The 21,422-nt window shown below is 36.4% G+C and overlaps 1 protein-coding gene across 2 annotated transcripts in view; it reads right to left on the bottom strand.

Annotated features, from left to right (window-relative positions):
• Positions 1 to 268: 268 nt before the first annotated feature.
• eIF2Bepsilon (eukaryotic translation initiation factor 2B subunit epsilon) overlaps positions 269 to 21,422 on the bottom strand; it is a 39,986-nt gene continuing 18,832 nt past the window's right edge. For both annotated transcript variants that reach the window (XM_089101543.1, XM_089101544.1), the window contains exons 6-9: positions 15,932 to 16,065; positions 10,692 to 10,990; positions 6,469 to 6,606; positions 269 to 444 (exon numbers count right to left, since the gene is read on the bottom strand). In XM_089101543.1, coding sequence (XP_088957669.1) covers positions 385 to 444; positions 6,469 to 6,606; positions 10,692 to 10,990; positions 15,932 to 16,065 — 631 coding nt within the window. In that variant the 3' untranslated portion in view covers positions 269 to 384. The remainder of the gene's footprint in view (positions 445 to 6,468; positions 6,607 to 10,691; positions 10,991 to 15,931; positions 16,066 to 21,422) is intronic.

Here is a 21,422-nt window from a genome sequence, read left to right as displayed (position 1 = left end):
GATTAGCAACCCCTAGTGAACACAATTTTTTTTTTTTCTGTGTATTATTCAGTCAATTAGGCTACAGATACTGTCTAGTAGAAGCAGGATGTAACTAAATCACTTCTGACTATGCATCCTGGCTCAATTAGCGGGGCTTCAGCACCCTACACTACACAGGTAGCTAATCTGAACCTTGTGATTTTCCCTTGGCTTCTCCCCTCAGACAGGTTTTCACGATCGCTCTTCTAAGAAAACTTGACAAATTACATTTTCGAGCATATGAAAGTTATTTACTAAAGAACCATTTATTTTAGTTCTTTTTTAGAAATAAATAATTCAAAATTAAAAGGAAACAAAAATTTAATTTGCGTCAATGTTGATTTAAATCAAAATATTACGGAGTTATTCTTCTTCTTCGTCACTCTCTGTATCTTGCTGAAGCCAAGTCACCAAGGCGGATACCTGAAACAGAAAAAACTTTAACTTTCATTGGCTCAAAAACAGGTTAGAGTTTCAAAAACAGCTTAGAATAAATACAAAATACATCCATGACGCCCATGCCTGCATTTTTAATCTGATAAAATGTAAATCTCTTCGGGTAGCAATAAAAAATGCATTTTTTTACTTTAACAATACAAAAACAATGCTAGGTTTCAATGATTGGGGAACAGAAAGTACTGCAGCAGCAAGAGCAATTTATAATCTTGCAAAATTCTGTTTCAGCTGTCAACAGTGGGTTCTTGCATGTAGCCTAGACACAAGAAAGCCAGTTGTTTTGACCTCAAAGATAATCACCCAAAAAATTTCCAAGCACAATATTCTATTTATCAGTCTAGCCTGAGGGTCCATACTTTCTGTCTTAAACTGGAAAAGGTTAGAGTCCCCTTTTTTGTTGTAAGCCTAAATTATTTTCATGAAAAAAAGAAGCCAAAACCAAAACATTGGTCCCTTAACATTCCTAAATGTGTTCTTGATTCTCAAAGCGTTGAGTTAAACAAAAATGTTTTATAATCTTAATAGCATTTGTAGATTATATTCTTGCAATCTTAATAGCAGTTTTATAATCTTGCAAGAGCAATGCTTGCATTTCGTTTCTTCATCATCGATAAAATCCTGTAGTTTTCCATCCCACAATAATTTAAAAATGGTATATCCTAAAAATAGTTTTCTTTTAGAAAAAAGATGACACGTTGTCTGAGCCGTTCTAGCTGAGTGGTTAGCACTCCAGACTTGACATCCTGAGGTCTGGGGCTCGATTCCTCGTGTCATCTGTCAATGGTGTGAATCTATAAGCTCAGCCAGAGTCGACCTAGCTTTAAATGGGTGCCTGGAGAAATGTGGGGGAAAAACACGGGAAGCGTCGAATGATTTGCCCCCAACAACGTATTGCACTCCCGGTCGAAGGTATTGAATCAGGAAATCAGCACCTGCTTAACGCAGACCTTAATCAGCATGAGAAAAGTTTCTAATTTTGTTATTTTTAAAGACAGTCCCAAAACACACTTAAACCAAGTTCCTTTCTCCAAAGAAAAAAAAGCTGAGAAAGAGAGGGAGAGAGAAAGAGAGGGAGAGAGAGAGAGAGAGAGAGAGAGAGAGAGAGAGAGAGAGAGAGAGAGAGAGAGAGAGAGAGAGAGAGAGAGAGAGAGAGAGAGAGAGAGAGAGGGGTACAGGGCACTGATGCGGTCAAGATTGAAACGAGCTTCAAGTAAAGGGGGTAGGTATTTTCCATAATGCTGACTGCGAATCTTTGTTTTGTACCTGTCCAACCTAGTATTTGTTCCCAATTGCTGCGCCATCTTCTCACCTCTTTCGTAACACGCAGAAACTACACCAATCGGTGATAGTTTATGTCCCATTTTGCTCAACGAAATAGTGAGGTTGTGGCATGGAACCATTATGAATTGACCTTTGATTTTGATGTTTCAATTTATATTTAAAAAACAAAATTATACCTATTTGATAATTACAGGGCACTGATGCGGTCAAGATTGAAACGAGCTTCAAGTAAAGGGGGTCGGTGTTTTCCATAATGCTGACTGCAAATCTTTGTTTTGTACCTGTCCAACCAAGTATTTGTTCCCAATTGCTGCGCCATCTTCTCACCTCTCTCGTAACACGCAGAAACTACACCAATCGGTGATAGTTTATGTCCCATTTTGCTCAACGAAATAGTGAGGTTGTGGCATGGAACCATTATGAATTGACCTTTGATTTTGATGTTTCGATTTATATTTAAAAAACAAAATTATACCTATTTGATAATTATTGATTCCTTTTTTATCATTAGTTTCTTCTTTATTTTGAATGAACTTGTTTGGGTCTTGTTACTCTTTTTATCCTGTTGCTATGATGCGGTAAGGTAAACTTAATTCTAATTTATTTTGTTTGCCAAGTCTTTTATTTTAATTGAAGATTCGTTTATTTGTTTATTTTATTTACTGAATTTTTCTCATTTTTATCAGTGCATAAATAGCTTGCCTCTATCAGATGCTTTTAATTATTTATCAATTATTACATTTTTTTTTTGTAAAAAATGAACCTGAACCTGAAAATTTCAAGTATACGGCAACGCAGTTGCCAACAACCTTGCTCAGCTTCCTGCCAAAGGCTCCGGAACCAGAACTGAAACGTCATAAATCGGAACCGGACACTGAAATTGGCTTCTTACTATAAAGTTGGTAGGGGGTGGTAGATGGGCAGGCATGTTGCGGCTTATTAGAAGCAGAATCATGCAAAGATTTTAAATTTAACTTAGTTACAAAGCGGGTCCATGGCCCTTACAGCATTCACCTGCCTTTCCAAACTCCAGCATCCCAAAAAGACAGGCTTATTACAACTTATCTAGACCGCTAACCATGGGCGCCCATAAGCCAAATTTCCGGGTGGGGGGGGGGTGTGTTCAAACCTCGTCAGGGGGGGGGGCAAACCTCGCCTAATTGGCACTTTTAATGCTATATAATAGAAATCTAAGAACATAAATATAAAAATAAGGCAGCATCATTCAGCCAGGGGGGCGGGCGCCCCCCAGTCCCCCCACCCCGTATGGGCGCCCATGCCGCAAACAATTAAGAATTTTCAATCTGCATGCGTAGGGGACAAATTAGGCCAGTCAAACAGCACCAGCAACAATTTAATGCCTCTGCAAATACAGATTGACGGGATTTGTGTTATCCTACAGTGTTAACAGGATGCAGCATTCCTACCTTTCTGCTAAGAAAGGGAGACCCATTCAGTGCTTTTCAGTTTGCCTTCGCTCCAAATCAAGCTCATTTTTGCAGTTTTTTTATCCGATTTTTTTCCTAATGAGTACCCCAACAATGAAGTTAAGAGACCTCAAGGGGCGAAATGGCACATCTTATGAGAAAATTTTGCACTTTTATAGCGAATACGTTTAGTGCTGCGGTGCCGCAGTGGGTTTGATCAGCGCTTGGTAATACGGGACACAGAGATCGAACCCACTGTGTGCAGCAACATAACTGCAGGGATGACACAAGGACCTTAGTAGTAAAAAAGCGTTGTTAATCCGATACAATGCAATGCAATGCGAATACTTTCATCAGCTCCTAAAGGAGTACCGGTTAAGGTTAAAATGAAATTATATCTCTCTTGGCTCAAAAGTTGATTTTTACATTGCCATAGGCCATCTTTTAGGAGAAATTATACCCAATTTGTAATCACCAATAAGTGATACCAACCTTCTGCCTCTATCCTAAACACAGAAATTAAAATAAAAAACTCAACCGAAATCACAAACAAAAATGACTTATAAAATAGATGGCAATTCATTCGTACCCGTAGGTTAATGCTCCTTTTTTCATTTATTAGTTTAAGAAATTATTTAGGCGATCGGGCCAGGGAACTGCCATATATCTAGATTTTATTCTAACCTCAATTTGAAATTTTTGCCAACTCGCTTGCAAGCTTGAATAGAGCTTCCCGGACGAAGGCAGAAAAATGGCTCCAAGAAACAAAAATTTGGTGAAACAGCATTAAACAGTCTTCTCTGAAAAGGATTTAGCAACTTCCTTTAAGCTCTCAATTATAAGTTCTGGCTCAATGACTAGCTAAATCTTCCTTTTTGGCGAGATTTATATGCACCTTTCCAACATGTAAGTCATATTCAAAATAAAATAAAAAATAACGATTTTTTTTTAAACGCCATAAAACGGTCATGCGATCAGCGGCAGTTCTTGACATAATAAGGTACTAAACATACAAAAAATATGAAAATCAAAGCCACAGCCATCGTCATGCAAAATTATACATTGATTTTAAATGTAACAAATTCAAACTAAACAGAGTCAAACGAATAAAAATAATAAAAGAATAATAAACTAAAGAAAATAAATATATAAAATCATTGATGAGTGGGTGCAGAATTAAAAAAAACTTGACGAACGAGGGAACAAAGCTACTTGCGTACCACATATGCCGTGCTGGTACCGGCCGAATTTTTGGAACCGGTTGGGCTACATGTCGCGGGAGCCTTTGGCGCGAAGGCAGATGCTCAAAGGGGAGGATTTGACGAAGCCGCGGATTTTCCAAAATACGGACACCAAATTCAACACATAATTCGTCACGGCGTGTCGAAAGAGTTTTAAGTGAAAATTGTAATCAACAGTCCAGCCACATGTCCATTCGTACAGTCAAAGCCACAGAGGTTAGACCTCAGCAATTTGCTCGCAATGAACTGAAATTTACGGCATAAGGCAAAAAATAGGACAAAACCAAAGTTTTCTTCCCAAAACAAAAACATAGACAACTCACAATAGTTAATGCTTTGAAGACAATTACACTAGTGAGGATAATATAATTCCTTCAAAGGAAGAAGGGAAAGCAAACAATAAAACCGGGGCAGTATTTCAACCCGACGGTACTTTATCTCTAATAGCCGGACAATGCACACATACTTGTTGGTAAGAAAAAAAAAAAAAAAAAATCTGGCAACGCTATACTTTGGTACATGAAAAGAATATACAAATGTAAATTAAAAAACGTAGGAGATGTTTTGCTAAGCGTAAGAAAACAGAGTGACTTTTTCAAAGGATGTTCCCTATTGTTTCTTATTCTTTTTTTTTCATGCAGTCCACCTATTTTAGACCTCTCCCCAATCTCTCCCTGCGTAGGGGGGGGGGTGGTGGTGGAGGATATTCACTGCAAACTAACTGAGTTTAAGATTAGGTTACATTTGGGATCAAGAAAGAATTACCTAAAAACATTTTAATATACAAGTTTCCTAAGTTAGAGCAGAGAAGAGAAGTTACATAGCAACAACTAAGGCGGTCCAGGAGGGGGGGGGGCAGACCCCTCCCCTCCCTGAAAAGAAAGAATATTAGAAAATTTCATTTTGAGACCCAGTGCATTTTACCTACATACTAATGTGTATATCCTACATACTAACAGAGTTAATGTGTTTCAATTTTATTTCACTGGGGCACTCTTTCAGTTGAATGTCATAATCTCTACATTAATCACCATAGTCATGCATGAGCTAATCTTTAGCGGATTTTTTACCCAATTGGGCTAATTTCTTTAAATTTCAAAAGCTACTTTCATTTTTTAGTAGACCGAATGGCAGAAGCAATCCCTACCTCGCAAAGTGTTTATAAGATATAAAAATAGAAAAACTTATTCCCATCTGCTATATGCTCTTTTTAGCATTTTTTTTTTGTCGCGAAATAGTGATTTGACGGTGCATGAGAAAGTATCACCGTTACACACCCTTAAGTTTTTAAGCTTCTTAACTTTTTGACACGACAATCGTTTTCAACCGTAAGACAAATAACACAGATTGAAAACAGATTCATACCCTCTAGTAACACAGACTGAAAACAGATTCATTTCAACAAGGCATAGCTTCTTCATAAATATGAAAAAATGGTGATTTGCACAGAGCTCTTACACTAAAGATGCAGTTATAATGTCACCCCGGATTCAAAGACGTCCTGTATTTCATGTGTCTAGATTAAAGAAATCATTTTTAAATTTAAGGTGCTTATCTTTTGGGGCTATGAGCGCGCCCTGGCAAACACAGGGCGTTGAATGAACGTCAATCTTGCGTTTGATAGCCCTCTCCTCCTAAAAAGAGCTCTGAAAGGAAAAATTTTCGATCAAAGGAGTTTTTTCAAGATCGAGCCTGGGGTTCAGCACAAAGGTTCATTCTTAAATTTTCAAATCCCATTAAGGCTATCAGAGCATACACCGGCACAAATGATGTAAGCATATCAGAGTATAAATCATAGTTAACAAAAGCCTTTCTAAAAAGACAAGGCCAAGGACAAGCCTTTCTTCAAGGACAACTGATGAAAATATAAGGGGAGGGGACAAGGATATATTACAATTCAAGAAAAATAAATAAAATACAAAACAGTAGGGTTGGAAATCCAGGTAGGAGGGATTTTTTTCGTTGTTAAATTTAAATTGGTGCCCTTCTACAAGGAGCGTAAAAAAAGGTCTATTAGGGCCGTAAATTGGGTCATTGCTTACTGATTTTGAAACATCTTCATTCTCCAAATTAGAATGCCATTCAATAATAGCCTCAGATGTGAGGACGTCCACGTCATAAAGTATATGCAGTGTATGCTTCAAGTAGCCAAGCGATTCAACACGAGTAGAAAAGAACTCCTGCAAAAGAAAAAAAAAGTATCAATGACTCGCTAACTTTTCTACAGCACTATCATTTCCGCGTGTCACCTGAAACCAGTACCACCACCAACTCAAAAATATACCCCCAGGATGCTAAGTTCTTCTTATGCAAAAGTTACATACAGTCATACTTGCAAATAAAAAAGAATTACAGACAATAACATCACCAATCATTTCTTTTTCTTCTTTAGATTAGTATGCAGGCACTTTCTGTGTGTTGCTGCAGCTGCTTTCGAACTGTAAGTCCCATAATACCAAGCTGAGATCAATCCCACTGCGCTATCACAGGACAACAATGCTGTTCGTAATCTTTCTAGTTGAGCATTGTTCAACTTTCAATCTGAAAATTTACAATTAACCACATAGAGTCAATAGATAAGGCCCAATTTTTTGAAACTAGAAAAGAAGACAGATTCGAAAAGCAGTTTTTCTGTCTATAACAGGCATACGACAAAAGTTAAAAAGACATAGCATTAGCAAAAAGTAATTGGGAACAGATTAATGCTGATAGAATCTTTTTAAACCAATTACTTGTCATTTTAATTTTCCGCTCTGAAATACAAGAGAGATGTTGAAATTAATAAAAACTGCTATTTAATCGACATATATAGCTTTGGTTTGGCTAAGGCATTGATGAACGTTAAGTTCTCAGCGGGATCGGGGGTCTTTAGTAGTTCGTTAACTAGTGACATCTAGCTTGCCGTAATTCAAAATTAGATGACGCGTTCGTATATACAGAAATCGAAAATAAAGTTTCCCTGGGTGGAATCTACAATAGTATATGTTATTTTCTGGCACAGGCTTTGATCTCAGCTTGGTAATAGGAACGTAGAGCTCAAACTCACATGTGGCAGCATACTGCAAAGCCGATACAAGGACCTAAGCAGTCAAGAGGCGTCATTAATCCGAGACATACATACAATAGTATATACCTATTGAATCTAAGTCAATTGTAAGACAAACTATATTAATTTAAAGTCAGAACTGTATTTTTAAACCTAGTCCAAAAAAGTGTCAAAATTGGGACCCCTTCTATTCCCCCAAAGTCGCAAAATTAAGAATTTTAGTCATAATGTCACATTGTCATTTAATTATCAGATTTAAATCTTTTAAGAAGTCTGCGAACTAATCTATTCCATAGAAAAATAATAAGCAAATTCTGCAAGGTAAAATTTACCACAGATATTTAGCATATACAATCAGAAAGGCGTCCTCAGCGCAAATGAACGAAATGAATCCCATTTATAACATTAAAACCAAAATTTAAAAAGGATTTTTTTTTAACTAAATAACTAGTGCTAAATTCTGAAATTCAAACCGAAGTATATTTTAATCTTTGGCTTCTATTGGCCTCAGGCCCGTTTTTCTTGTTCTTCTTTGGAATTTGAAACACAAATTGGAATATTTGCTGCGAATGAACTGCGATTCAGACGATCAGAAAAATAGATTTATTCATAGACAGGGCCACTGAGATGTCTCGATAGTTAGCCCCTCTCCTAGTCCAAACACTGACAACGGCACGTGTGGCTGGGCCATTGTCTACGCTGTGAAGATTACCAATGTATTGCGAAGGCCACTATTAAAGCACAACCACTTGAAAATTGGAAACGCCGACCTGGAGGCCAGAAGAAAGATTGGTGGTCAGTGGTGAAAAACGACATAGAGCTGCTTGGAGGCTTTCGGCTATTCGGTCAGCTCTGGGATAGTGATTGGCTGTACCATGTCGAAGCTGGGCACGTGGTCATAAGACAAAGCCTCTGGATCCACTCCTGCCTCTCTCCTCTGTTTTGGTTAGTCCTGTTTAGGCATGTGGATGCATGCATATAAATAAAATCAAACATTAGCTTTCTTCAAGTTGAATTTACATCTAACTACTCAAATTTGAAACTCTCTGCAAATAGTCCTTGAACCAAGAGAGCAATTCTAAACTAGAAAAATTCAAAACCTTTCAATTAAAGAGAATATTTCATAAATTCAATCCAAAGTAACGTCATCGGTAAGGGCGATATGTTAGGACCGAAGGTTCAAGCACCAAACTAATTAAAGCAAGTGACGGGGTATGAAAATTCCCGTAAATTGAAAACTGGTTTCCTAAAAGTTTTTTTTTTTTGTAAAAGAAAGTATACAAAGTGTCACCATAATTAATAGGGAACTACGGATTGAGTTTAGTATTACTACGGATTGATAGTAATTAAGATTACTTATCTGACGAGCCCGGTTACTTATCCCTACCGTTTCAGAGACGTAAATGACGTCAAAGATTAGGAAAATAACTGCTTGAAACTGCCTGGACTAGTTGCTAGATAAGTTACACCTGCTAACCCTGGAAAATGCAGTATAAGCGGGCATAAGTGACGTCATTTCGGACGCCTAGGTTTCCCAGTGAATCAGTTACGGCTAGCGTATATATACTAAATACGTCCGTTAACAGAATACGCGTGCCCTGTTTGGGGACCACAGGTGCACAACATTGAATACTTAAGTAACAATCTAAAGGCTGTTCAAAAACGGACGACAAAAATCATAATGGGCCCCAAATATGACCCGTATGTGACTAAAACTGCAAAGTTGAAAATACCAACGCTGAGAGAACAGAGATTCTATCTCATGTGGAAATTTGGACAGTCGCTCCTCTCTAATGAAAAACACACTACGGTATTGCCTCCTCTTATTGCCCCCGAAGCCAATACTCAAAACACAAACAAGCTCGAGCCAGTAAGATACAGAATGAATCGCTTCAGCAATTCTCTTATTTCATTTTATACAAGTGTCATTAATCGTGCTTAGTTTTTTTTTCCTTTTTTTTTTATGTGTTGCAAGAGATAGCGTAATTTAGTTTAGGCTTTTGCCAATACTATAAAAGCTGTTTTAAATAAAGGATTCTTCAATCTTCTATTTTTTTTTGAAAGCCCATTTTTAAAAATGCGGTTCATTAAGGCTGAAGGTCGCGCTCATCAATAGGTCCTGGCTGCTTCTGCAGAAATGACAGGAGACTTCAAGTCTCCCTGTAAAGGCTGTCCAACGAGGTTGAGTTCAATTCTCTACTTTCGATTTTTCTAAATCACTCCATTCCGGAAAAGTTACCCAAGAGTAACACTTTGCTCTACCAAATAGCATCTAAACTTATTACCAGCACCAATTTACAAAATGTCCGTGGAAATTAAACAGTTCCTTGTAATGAACTGTAGGTGAGGAGCGACTCAGCGAAAATTTTCCACGGGGGGGGGGATTCCCCCTTCTGAAAAACGATCAAACATTAAATAAAAAACAAGTTTTTTTTAACTGAATGTAACGAGCATCATTAAAAATTAAAAGGAACAGAAACTATTCCGTACATGAGGGAAACTGCCCGGTCCTCACTCCCTTACTCGTTACGCTAAAGCTTTTTAACACTTTGAAAAAAGCTGTTTTTTCCAATTCAACTGCTCTTGTGCTTCGGCAATTGTTTTTAAAGCATTTTGACAAAAAGTAAAACTTTAGCGTAAGAAGCGAAGGATCGAGGAGGGGGCAGCTCCTCTCATGTAAGAAATAATATAGGTCCATTTTAAATTTTAGTGTTGCTCCTTGCTTTCACATGAAAGAACTTGTTTTTTTAAATTTACTTAAAATAAGCTTTCATATAATCCCTTATTCATTTCTCTTTGACCACTTGTTCTGAGGCCCTCTCCCAGTTGAGAAAAAAATGACACACAAATCAGTGCAAAATTAGTGCAAACCGATGCAAAAATTCTATTTGTCTTATTTTCCTGATGGAGGAAACTACTCCTCCGTATGAGTTCTCGACCCATCCATAGTGAGCTTTTTATTTAAGTCTGACGTCGTCTTTGGAGGGTTTCAAGACTTTTTTCAAAATTTCCAGAACTTTGTTTTTGGGATTGCAAATTAATTACCGGTTCAATTCGGATATAGTTTAGATTTCCAAATGACTGACAATTGGGAACGTTTCTTACAAGATAGTTTCTTTAAGTTACTTATTTATTTTTAATTTTCTGTTACTATCAACTATCGGTCTGAACTAAATTATAGCTACTGCTGCAACTACGATTAAAAAGTGGTAAACTCACCTCGATAGCCTCCAAGCAGTTTTTCTGAGTTACCATCTTCTCTTCTACGATGTATCTACCTAATACTTCAGAAAAATATTTTATCATTTTCATCAATTCTTCTTTTTGGCCTCGGGGATCCTTACTTTCGGCAATTTTAGAATGCAGGACGAGTATGGCTTTTATAACATGATGACCTAATTTGTCTGTGTCAATATTGTACGCGTATCTAGAAGCACTAATTTCTAAAATAAGATTTTTTGATTGAACCTTCTCTTCATATCCTCTTTCCAAGCTGTCGAAAACCTCCTTGTAGAATGCTGTAACAAAAACAATAAATAGATGACTAATTCAAAAAGATTCTTTAGGATTTTGTGAGAGGTAGCTTGGTTAAAGAGCAGATAAGTGGGGGAAGGCATTTACGCCGAGGAACAGTAAAAGATCCCCCTTCCCCCTTTTCGACTTTTACTTCGACTGAAATTGTGGTCTATTGTACCAGTGTTTCCAGATGACAAAACAATATTTAGAGGCACTGACTAATTCTAAAATAACAACTTTTGATCACACTTTAAATATTATTCTCTTATGAAGCTGTCCAAACCATCCTTACATAATGCTGTAATAAAAACAATAAATAAATGATTAATTAAAACATATCCTTTTGGGATTTTGCGAGAGGTAGCTTGGTTAAAGAGCAGATAAGTAAGCGAAGACATTTACGCCAAGGAGCCGTCCAAGATCCTCCTTTTTAACTTTTACTCCAACTGAAATTGTGGTCTACCGTACCAGTGTTTCCAGATGACAAAGAAAATCTAGAAGCACTGACTAATTCTAAAAGATTGATTGCACTTTAAATGTTATTCTCTTTCCAAACTGTTTAAACCCTCCTTATATAAAGCTGTAATTAAAACACTAAATAAGCGGTAAATCAAATCGTAAAATCAAATAAAAAAAAGTAGATCAAAATGAAAAGCAGAGCAACAAAAAACAAACTAGTAATCTGTAAATCAAATCAAAGTGCAAAACAATAAAGCGCAAAACCCAACAGAGTAAGAGGAAATAAAACTGAGAAACGGAACTTCAGGCGTGTTGAATTTGGAGAAAAAAATTACACCGCAGATATTTCGCCTGTATAGCAAGGTTGCCACATATCACACAGTAGTATGATTGTTTATCCAAGTTTTAGGCATCAGATTTATCGCGATAGGGATATATGAGTTTTTCTACTTCCTAGTTCGAGTTTTGCCAAAGCTGCATGAAAACAAAATTTCACTTTCAGTTTTGGACCAAAGTCGCTCCCTGGTATTATCTTATAAGGTGACCTAGCTGTATAGTCAATAAGGCGTCCTTGGCACCAACAAGAAAGAGAGACGCAAAAACCAGAAAAAAAAAAACCAATGCGGATTGAAACTAAAAGTCTTCCAAAGGAAGCTTCAATGGTGCTATCAACCCTGATAAGGCTGTACGCAAACCAGAGTTAAATAAGACTGCTTAACTTACCATATTGACATAAGCCTAATAAGGGCTTACCTGTACGCGGGAAGGATTCGAAGAAGGACCTCCTACTCTTTATCAAAGGAAAATGCTGACCTAGAGCACATTTTTTACTCCCCCCTCCTATCCTCCTCCTAGGATTAAAAAATTGACACCTATGTAACAGGGGCTTTGAAAATAATAAAAAAGAAAAATGAGAGGTGGAATAGTGGTAGCGCATATGGTATGTTATCGGCAACAAATTTCCTCAATAGAAATGAAACTAGAAAAGTTGTGCACAAATTTAAAGTAAATAAAAAAATAACATTAGTGTATCAAATAATAGCCAGAAGAATGCTAAAAGGAAACGTAAAAATAAAAGAAAGAATTTGTAGAAGGACTGGAAAAGAAAGTATAAAAAGAACATTTTCCGTATTAAAATCTATCTTCTGAACGGCAGTTAACTGAGGTTAGTGCTGAAAAAGCGAGGTTATAACCGAGGCACAATATAGTCACGCCTGTTGATAAAAAGAAAGTCATGACTTTTGAAAAATCTATATTTTTCGTTGATTTTAGAGTCAGCAGACAAATGCCATGTCAGACATTTACACACTTCTGAAATTGTTAACGGGAGCCAATTGCTGTATCCGAAGGGCGAAGGTTCAATTCCTGGTGTGAATAGTTATTTGGTTTGGAGCGGAGGTCGGTGGCATGATTCTATAAGCTCAGTCAGAGTGGACCCATGTCTAAATGGCTACCTGGAGAAATCTGGGAAGCTAAGCAAGAAAGGTGTGCGAAAGGACATGATGGCTGGTCCCCAATCCCCCATTGCACTTTCTGGCTGAAGGACCTAGAAACGGAGGTCAGCACCACCAGTTTGGACTTTAAGAATCTAGTGCCATATCCTTTTTGTATTGCTGTAATGTTCACAAAGGGGAAATTAGCAGGAGAAAATGTGTTAAAACAACTTTAATCCTCTTGATCTATATGGGCCTTCTGGAATTCCCTTTGAGACAACTCAGCAAATTTGTATCTTTTGTCGGATCCATAATAAAGGGTCTTTTAAAAGAAAGCCATATTTGGAACGTCTGTTATTTTTATTTTTTGCTCTGGTAACACTGTTTTTCCATGTTTTGTTATGACTGATCATTGAGGTTAATGTTCTAATGCTGTGCTTTTGGTTTCTAGGTTAATGTTTGCGGCATAAATTCGAAAATGTTGTGTAAATTTGATTTACAGTAGATTCAAACCTAGTGTTCTTTTTGAGACATCCTTGACGTATAAGTAACATCTTAGCTAAGAACTTCTATTTTTCTTAATTTCAAAAATTAGGCTTTAAACTTCCACTCTGATCTGGTCAGTCTTAAAATTACGCTTGAAAGTTGAACACAACCCAACTAAATAAGTGCACGTTATTATTAAATGCTAGTGTCCTGCGTTGTTTCTTTCTTTCAAGAGTGTGACTACAGTTTGATTCGGCCATACAAAATTGTTAAAAATAAAAATGGATTGAATTCAAATGAAGTTGTAACAAAAACTTATTAGAATGCGAAAAGATTAAACGGATTAGTATATAAACACCTATTAGACAAACTTCGATATCACTCAATATTTTACGATTACTGATTCAAGAGGATCACCGTAGAAAAAAAACTAAACAAATTAGCTAGCATTCGTGACCATCTTTCATGGGAAAAATAAAAAATTTCGTATTTTTAATAAAAAAAAGGTTTGAAACTGAAATTCTAGGATTTCTTGGATTGCCAAGGACTTGTTCTGGATTTTCTGGATTTCCAACATGTTACATTTCCTGGTGTACCTTTAATTCAATTGTAACTTTGAGGGTTTTCTTCTTTTCTAAATTAGTAAATATTCTAAAAATAACTATTAATGTATAAATTTAAGGGTCAAAAGTTGGTGTAAGTCAGAAGTTCAAGGTCGATGCACTGACCTGTCTTAGGTTGAAATCTGGCACAAAATATACCCACTGGAGCGTCTAAAAAAGAAACTTATAATATAATAATATACCTATTATTATTAATGGGTAATAATATACCAATCGGTATATAATAATATACCCGTTGGAGCGTCTAAAACAGAAACTTTTTGGAAATTATGCTTTAAGGATGGGTTTTATTCCTTTAGGTCTAAAAAGATAGAAAAACTGAAAATTCTTTGTGGCCCAAATGATTCGCAAAATGGGAAGTTTGAGCACCTTATGCTTAGAGAAGAGTTAGTCAGTTCCTCTTGGTTCCCTGTGGGGCAGTTTGCCAATTCTCTTTGGAAGCTCTTTTCAATCCCAAAACGTCAGTTGGCTTTGTTCCAAATGATTCCAATTCCAAATCCAAAAAGGGCAATTGGGTTTGTTCCGATTGATAACCCAACATAACCTCAAAATATTATGCAGTATGTACACTCTGGGTTTAGGGGATAGCTTGCAAATCTCCTTTGCTTTCCCTTCGGGGAGTTCACAAATTCCCTTTTGGAGAGTTTGCCAATTCGAAATAGAAGTTTTCCTTTGGGTCCAACTGATTCACAAAATGTGAATTTAAAGCTCCCTGCTCTTGACGTATGATTCACAAAATACAAATTTTGAGCAATCTCTGCTCGAAGGGAGAATGTAGTGAGGCTGACCATACCAAGTCAGAAATTAATTTTAATAAAACAAATTAAAAGAGGCAAAATACAATTACAAAGTTTTGAAATAACCACTTTACTGAGATAATAAACTTTCGAAATAGCCACCTGACCAAGAGCTTACAGGATATTCTGGTTGGGTTACAGAATTTTTGAAATAACCATTTCCCTGATTAAAGCAGGAAGTGTGGTAAGGACATATAGTTTATATATGCCTTGTTAAGGGGAGATAAGGATTGTAACATTTAACACTTTTTACTAATTGGATTGTTGTGAGATTGAAACGATTGGTATAGTAAGTGTTATATGATTTAATTTCTTGTTTTAAGCATTAGGTATTACTTTGTGCATTAATTATTTGTGCATATATAATTTGTGCAAATTATAATTTGTGCATTAAATTTGTGCATTAAATTGTGCATTAAATTTGTGCATATAATTTGTGCAAATTATAATTTGTGCATTAAATATATGCCTTGTTAAGGGGAGATAAGGATTGTGGATTATCGTCACTTATGAGGTTGACGATACAAGTTGCCAGTCCCACCCCCAAAAACCCAACCGGGTGGGCAATAACCACCTTACTTCACGATAAGAGTTTACTGATTTACTTCAGTTCCCTTTGTGAGCTATTTCCAATTCTCTTTGGGGGATGCCAAGTTTTAGAGCAGTCTATGCCTGAGAGGGAAGAGTCTACGAATTCTCTTCAGCTCCCTCTGTGAGAGTTTGGCAAATCTCTTTGGGGGATTTCGCTAATCCTGAAATGAAAATTCCTTTTGGTCAAAATGTTTTGCCAAATGCCAAGTTTGAGCAGCCTATACCTGAGAGGGGAAAGCTTACCAATTCCCTTTGGTTCCCTTTGTGAGAATTTGGCCAAAATTTAGCGTGAAATACGCCAACACTGATGAAATACTAAAGTTTTTTTTTTTTTACAAAACTTACAAAACGGTACAGTTGTACCCATCCCGTCAGAAAACCAAAAATAGTAATATTATTAGAGGCTGGCCATTCCCACCAATGAATTCTACTTTGATAACATGTGGTCACTTACCTATTTTCTTAATTTGTGTTTTACCGTTTCTTACAATTAAAAGGATATAAAATAACAGGGCGGATAAAAAAAGAACATAGAGAAGAACTAATCAAATTACCTTTTTCATCTTTATTATCACCATAGTCTTCAAGATATTCAGAATCAGTCTCTGATTCTGACTCACTAGTAAAGTCTTCGACGCGAATAGCTTTAGGTGCTTGAAATATAGTATCAAAGTCTTCAAAGTGATTTCTATAAAAAAAAGTATAATAAAAAAGAAAGCAGTGTTAAAAAAGAAAGCAATTTTAGAACAAGAGCATTTGCATTGAGGGCAGCCGTTGAATCATTGAAGGAAACCTCGCCACACATAATTTCCTTGCAGACAAAATTCAGAGGACAAGTTTTGACACAAAAATTGGAAACTTCTAAGCGTCTATATTAAACGTATTACAACACTCTGACATTCAGCAGCACTCTAAAACAACACTAAAAACACTGAAGCATGCTGCCATATCTGACAACAATTGTGTTCAAGAAAACCAATTTTTCAAAATTCTTGGAAAGACTATTTTTCAACTCAGATATTTGAGGCTTTGTACAAAAATTGTACTTTCATTAAATTATTCGAGGAGAGGTAGGTTTCTTCCCATGTACGTCTTGGAGCATTACTGGAATTAAGAAATCATTTGGTCATCTATATTCGCAGCCCCCCCCCCCTCTATTGCAAAAATCCTTGTAAAATCGAAGCTTAAAAAATTATGGCAGTGCTGGTTGCTAACTCAGTTTAGCAGGCAACATTTTGCAAGTTGCCACCGAAATTTTTGATCGGCCTGCTATAAAGACTGTCTATCTGTTAAACTGGAAAAAAAAAGGAAACAGTCTTTAGTGCCCCCCGTTCCTTACTAACAGCCTGACAGCCATTTTTACGCAGTTCTGATTCAGTCCTTAGTTACCACAACACAAATATATATAACGAACAGTAGCAAAACGTTTCTCCAAAATTGATATAACATCGAAGCGCGATAGTTTGGGAAAGTTCCTAAACCGTCAGAGCAATAGGCCCATAAGTTCGTCACGACGCGCTATACATTTGTCATTACACATGCGCGAGGACGGAGTCATGAAGAGTGGCTTAGATTAATGTGTTTCAAAAATATTTCTGCTGTGTTAGTTACTGACCGCTCAAAACACATGCGAGGGTCTTCGAGTTATTTCCACGTATCTTTTCCCCTAAAATTTAGTGAATGTATACGGTTAGGTAGCAGCTGGTACATTCATTTCTAAAGTATAACACTCACAAGTTGGGAAATGTTTGAGGCTTTGACCATAGAAGAGACTGAAGGGGTTTTCTTCTTCAGATTCCAATTTCCAATCGATTATACCAAACCTTAACCTCCCCCTCTCTCTGATAAGGCACCAAGTGAGGCTTGACGTCAACAGGCAGTAGACATATTAATAATAAATTCTAAAGCAGTTTCGCCAAAGTAGCAGTCGGTAGACTATTCCACATCTATTATTACACCTGTGACTGCTCACAAGTTTATGTGTGTGCAAGAATTAAAAGTATTACTAAATTAATAAATTTAATCAATTATAGTTTTTTTGATCTTGTTAATCTTGAAACTTCACATACTTATGTATACATATATAAATTATAACGTATATTTAGGTACACACGCATACAAATAGTTAAACTAAAATTTCACCTCTAGCCAATGGAGAGCAAACTGATCATGGTCATTGTAATAGTCAAACTTGGCATTTTCTAGATGACCGGCTTCAATCCATATATTCAACCTTGTACGTCCACCCATAACGGGGTGTTGACAACTTCACCACGGATTTTTAATGCCTTGTAGTAATTGAAGGTTAAAATTTAGAGTAATTTTAAAAACACAGTATTAGTAATGATTCTAGAACATTGGTTACTCAACATTAGTGCCGATATTAGAACGTTGGTCCTTAGCGAATATACAATGTTTCAACGTAGATCAGTAGCCATTAAAACTCTATAAAAAAGAACCGAAGAAGCTGAAATTCATAAACTAATTATCAGCAATAAAATCTTCTAGCTCTTACACTTTTTCAGTCTTATGTTTCTTATTTGCCAGCGGTAGGGCTTCCACCCTTTACTCATTGTCTTTATTCAGTATCCCATATTCATGATATGGTACTCAGTGGCGCCGATTTACGAAAATTTAGGGACGGGCAAAGATTGTAGGGAGAGGGGGCAAAGATCATAGGGAGGACGACGACCCGTTATCCATGGTAGAATAGAAAATAGCTATGAAATGGAAATAAGAAGGTATTTTTCAAAGTCGTGGGACGGGAGGCAATTACCCCCCCCCCCCCCCCTAATTAGCACCCCTGATGATACTACAACTGCCTCATTAGGCAATAGAGCCTACCCCTTCTGTTTGGTTCAAATTTGGTTCATATACATATATATATATATATATATATATATATATATATATATATATATATATATATATATATATATATATATATATATATATATATATATATTATATACAATATATATATTGTATCTATATATTATATATATATATATATATATATATTATATATAGATACATATATATATATATATATATATATATATATATATATATATATATATATATATATATATATATATATATATATATATATATATATATATATATATATATATATATATATATATATATATTATATATAGATACATATAGGCATGGTAGAATAGAAAATGGCTAGAGCACTCAAAAGATGTGAATATAGATTTAGCGTCATTGTTGATCTTATTAGCTATCTTTTGTTGAACTCAAGAGGGAGACTTCCGCTTTTTTTTTTAAACTTATTGTTAATAAATTTAAAATCAAATTCAATCCTTTAAAGAAAAGAGGTTAATTCTACGCGAAAAATTTGACTTTGTTTCAAATTAATTAAAAAAACTTTCCACAAAATAAGTTTTTCAAAGAAAAATAAAGAACTCTATTAAATTAAAAATGAGCAAAAATAAAATCAAATAATCTAACAAGCGTGAAACTACCATAAATCAGCATTGATAAATAAATGAAGCCAAAAACGAACAAAAACTACTATAAATAACCGAGTCAAACTCAAAACGAGCAGAAATTAACATAAGTAGGGCTAAAAACGCCTATGCCTTCCCAAGCCCAGAACATAATTTGCACTTTACTGAAAAAATATAAATGTTTTTACTTTTATAACATTAATAAATCAAATAATATTAACATTTTGATTACTAAATATCAGTATATGTATATTAAACTGACAATGCTCGTTCATTTGTATTTTTTTCAGAAAGTGCAAATTATGTCAAGCCTTCCAATAACTTTCGACTATTAAAAAGGGCACAAGCCCTTTCAATTTCCAATCGAATGAGCCCTTTTAGAGTTTCTACGACAACTCTTTCGATAAACAACTCATATGCCCCCAGGGCATAAATTACAACCCTTGCCCTGAGGGCTGTGAGGGGTTTGTCATCCTCAAATACCTAATTTCCAGAACTTTCAACTACGTTAAACAAAACGGCTATCTGAAAATTTGATTGGATGTGTTTGGGGAAATGGTGGGCGTGAGAGGGGTGTTAGTTATTCTCTAATCACTTTCAACTATTAAAAGAGGCACTAGCCCTTTTATTTTTCAATCGAAAGAGCCCATTTGAAGTTTCTATGACAACGCTTTCAATAAAAACCTTATATGCCCCCTGGACATAACTTACAACCCGTGCCCTGAGGGCTGGGGGGGGGGTGTCATCCCCAAACACCTAATTTCCAGAACTTTCAACCACGTTGAAGAAAATTGATATCTCAAAGCTTTGATTGGATCTGTTTGGGGAAATGGTTGGCATGGGAGGGGGGTTAGTTGCCCTCCAATCACTTCCGACTATGAAAAAGGGTACTAACCCTTTCAATTTCCAATCGAATGAGCCCTTTTTGAAGTTTCTATGACAACGCTTTCTAAAAAAACCTTATATGCCCCAGGGCATAACTTAAAGCCCTTGCCCTGAGGGCTGTGAGGGGGTTGTCATCCTCAAAGACATAATTTCCGGACCTTTCAACTATGTTGAACAAAGTGGTTATCTCAAAATTTTGATTTAATATGTTTGGGGAAATGGTTGGTGTGAGAGGGGTGTTAGTTGCCCTCAAATCACTTTCGACTATTAAAAAGGGCACAAGCTGTTTCAATTTCCAATCGATTGAAACCCTTTTTAAATTTGTTACGACAACGCTTTCTATAAAAAAAAACCTTGTATGCCCCAGGGCGTAACTTGAAACCTTTGCCTTGAGGGCTGTGGTGGGAGTGTCATCCTCAAAAACATAATTTCCGGACTTTTTAAATACGCCGAATAAAATGGCTATTTCAAAATTTTGATTGGATGTGTCTGGGGAAATGGTGGGTGTGAAAGGGGTGTTAGTTATTCTTCAATCACTTTCGACTATTAAACAGGACACAAGTCCTCTTAATTTCCAATCGAATGAGACCTTTTTCAAGTTTCTACGACAAAGCTTTCAATAAAAACCTTATATGCCCCCAGGGCATAACTTACAACCCTTACCCTGACGGCTGTGGGGGGAGTGTCATCCTTCCGGACCTCCGGAATTTCCAAACCTTTCAACTATTTTGAATAAAATGGCTATCTAAAAATTTTGATTGGATGTGTTTGGATATATGGTGGCCGTGGAAGGGGTGTTAGTTGCCGTCCAATCAGTCTTGACTATTAAAAAGGACACTAGCCATTTCAATTTCAAATCAAATGAGCCCTTTTTGTAGTTTCTACGGCAGCGCTTTCTATAAAAACCTTATATGCCCCAGGGCATCACTTACAGCCCTTGCAATGAGGGCTCTGAGGGGGTTATCATCCTCAAAGACATAATTTTCGGACCTTTCAACTACGTTGAACAAAATGGTTATCTCAAAATTTTGATTGGATGGGTTTGGGGAATTGGTGGGCGTGAGAGGGGTGTTACTTGCCCTCCAATTACTTTCGACTATTAAAAAAGGCACTAGCCATTTCAATTTCTAATTGAATGATTCCTTTTTGAATTTACTACGACAAAGCTTTCTATAAAAAAAACTTTTTATGCCACCAGGGCGTAACTTACACTCGTCACCCTGAGGGCTGTGGTGGGAGTGTCATCCTCAAAACATAATTTTCGGAAACGTCGAACGAAATGGCTATCTCAAAATTTTGATTGGATGTGTTTTGGGAAATGGGGGGTGTCAGTTATTCTCCAGTCACTTTCGACTATTAAAAAGGGCACAAGTCCTTTTAATTTCCAATCGAATGAGATCTTTTTCAAGTTTCTACGACAGAACTTTCAATAAAAACTTATATGCCCCCAGGGCATAAATTACAACCCTTACCCTGACGGCTGTGGGGGGAGTGTCATCCTCAAATGTATAATTTCCGGGCCTTTCAACTACTTTGAACAAAATGGCTATCTCAAATTTTGATTGGATGTGTTTGGATAAGTGGCGGGCGTGGAAGGGGTGTTAGTTGCCTTCCAATCACTTTCGACTATTAAAAAGGGCACAAGCCGCTTCAATTTCCAATCGAATGAGCCCTTTTCGAAGTT

Source organism: Artemia sp. Qi Xiang Cuo, chromosome 15 (genome assembly GCF_049724085.1).
Source record: "Artemia sp. Qi Xiang Cuo chromosome 15, ASM4972408v1, whole genome shotgun sequence".
Lineage (NCBI taxonomy): Eukaryota > Metazoa > Arthropoda > Branchiopoda > Anostraca > Artemiidae > Artemia > Artemia sp. Qi Xiang Cuo.
Note: the sequence above shows the minus strand (reverse complement) of the source record. Positions and strands in the feature narration are given on the sequence as shown.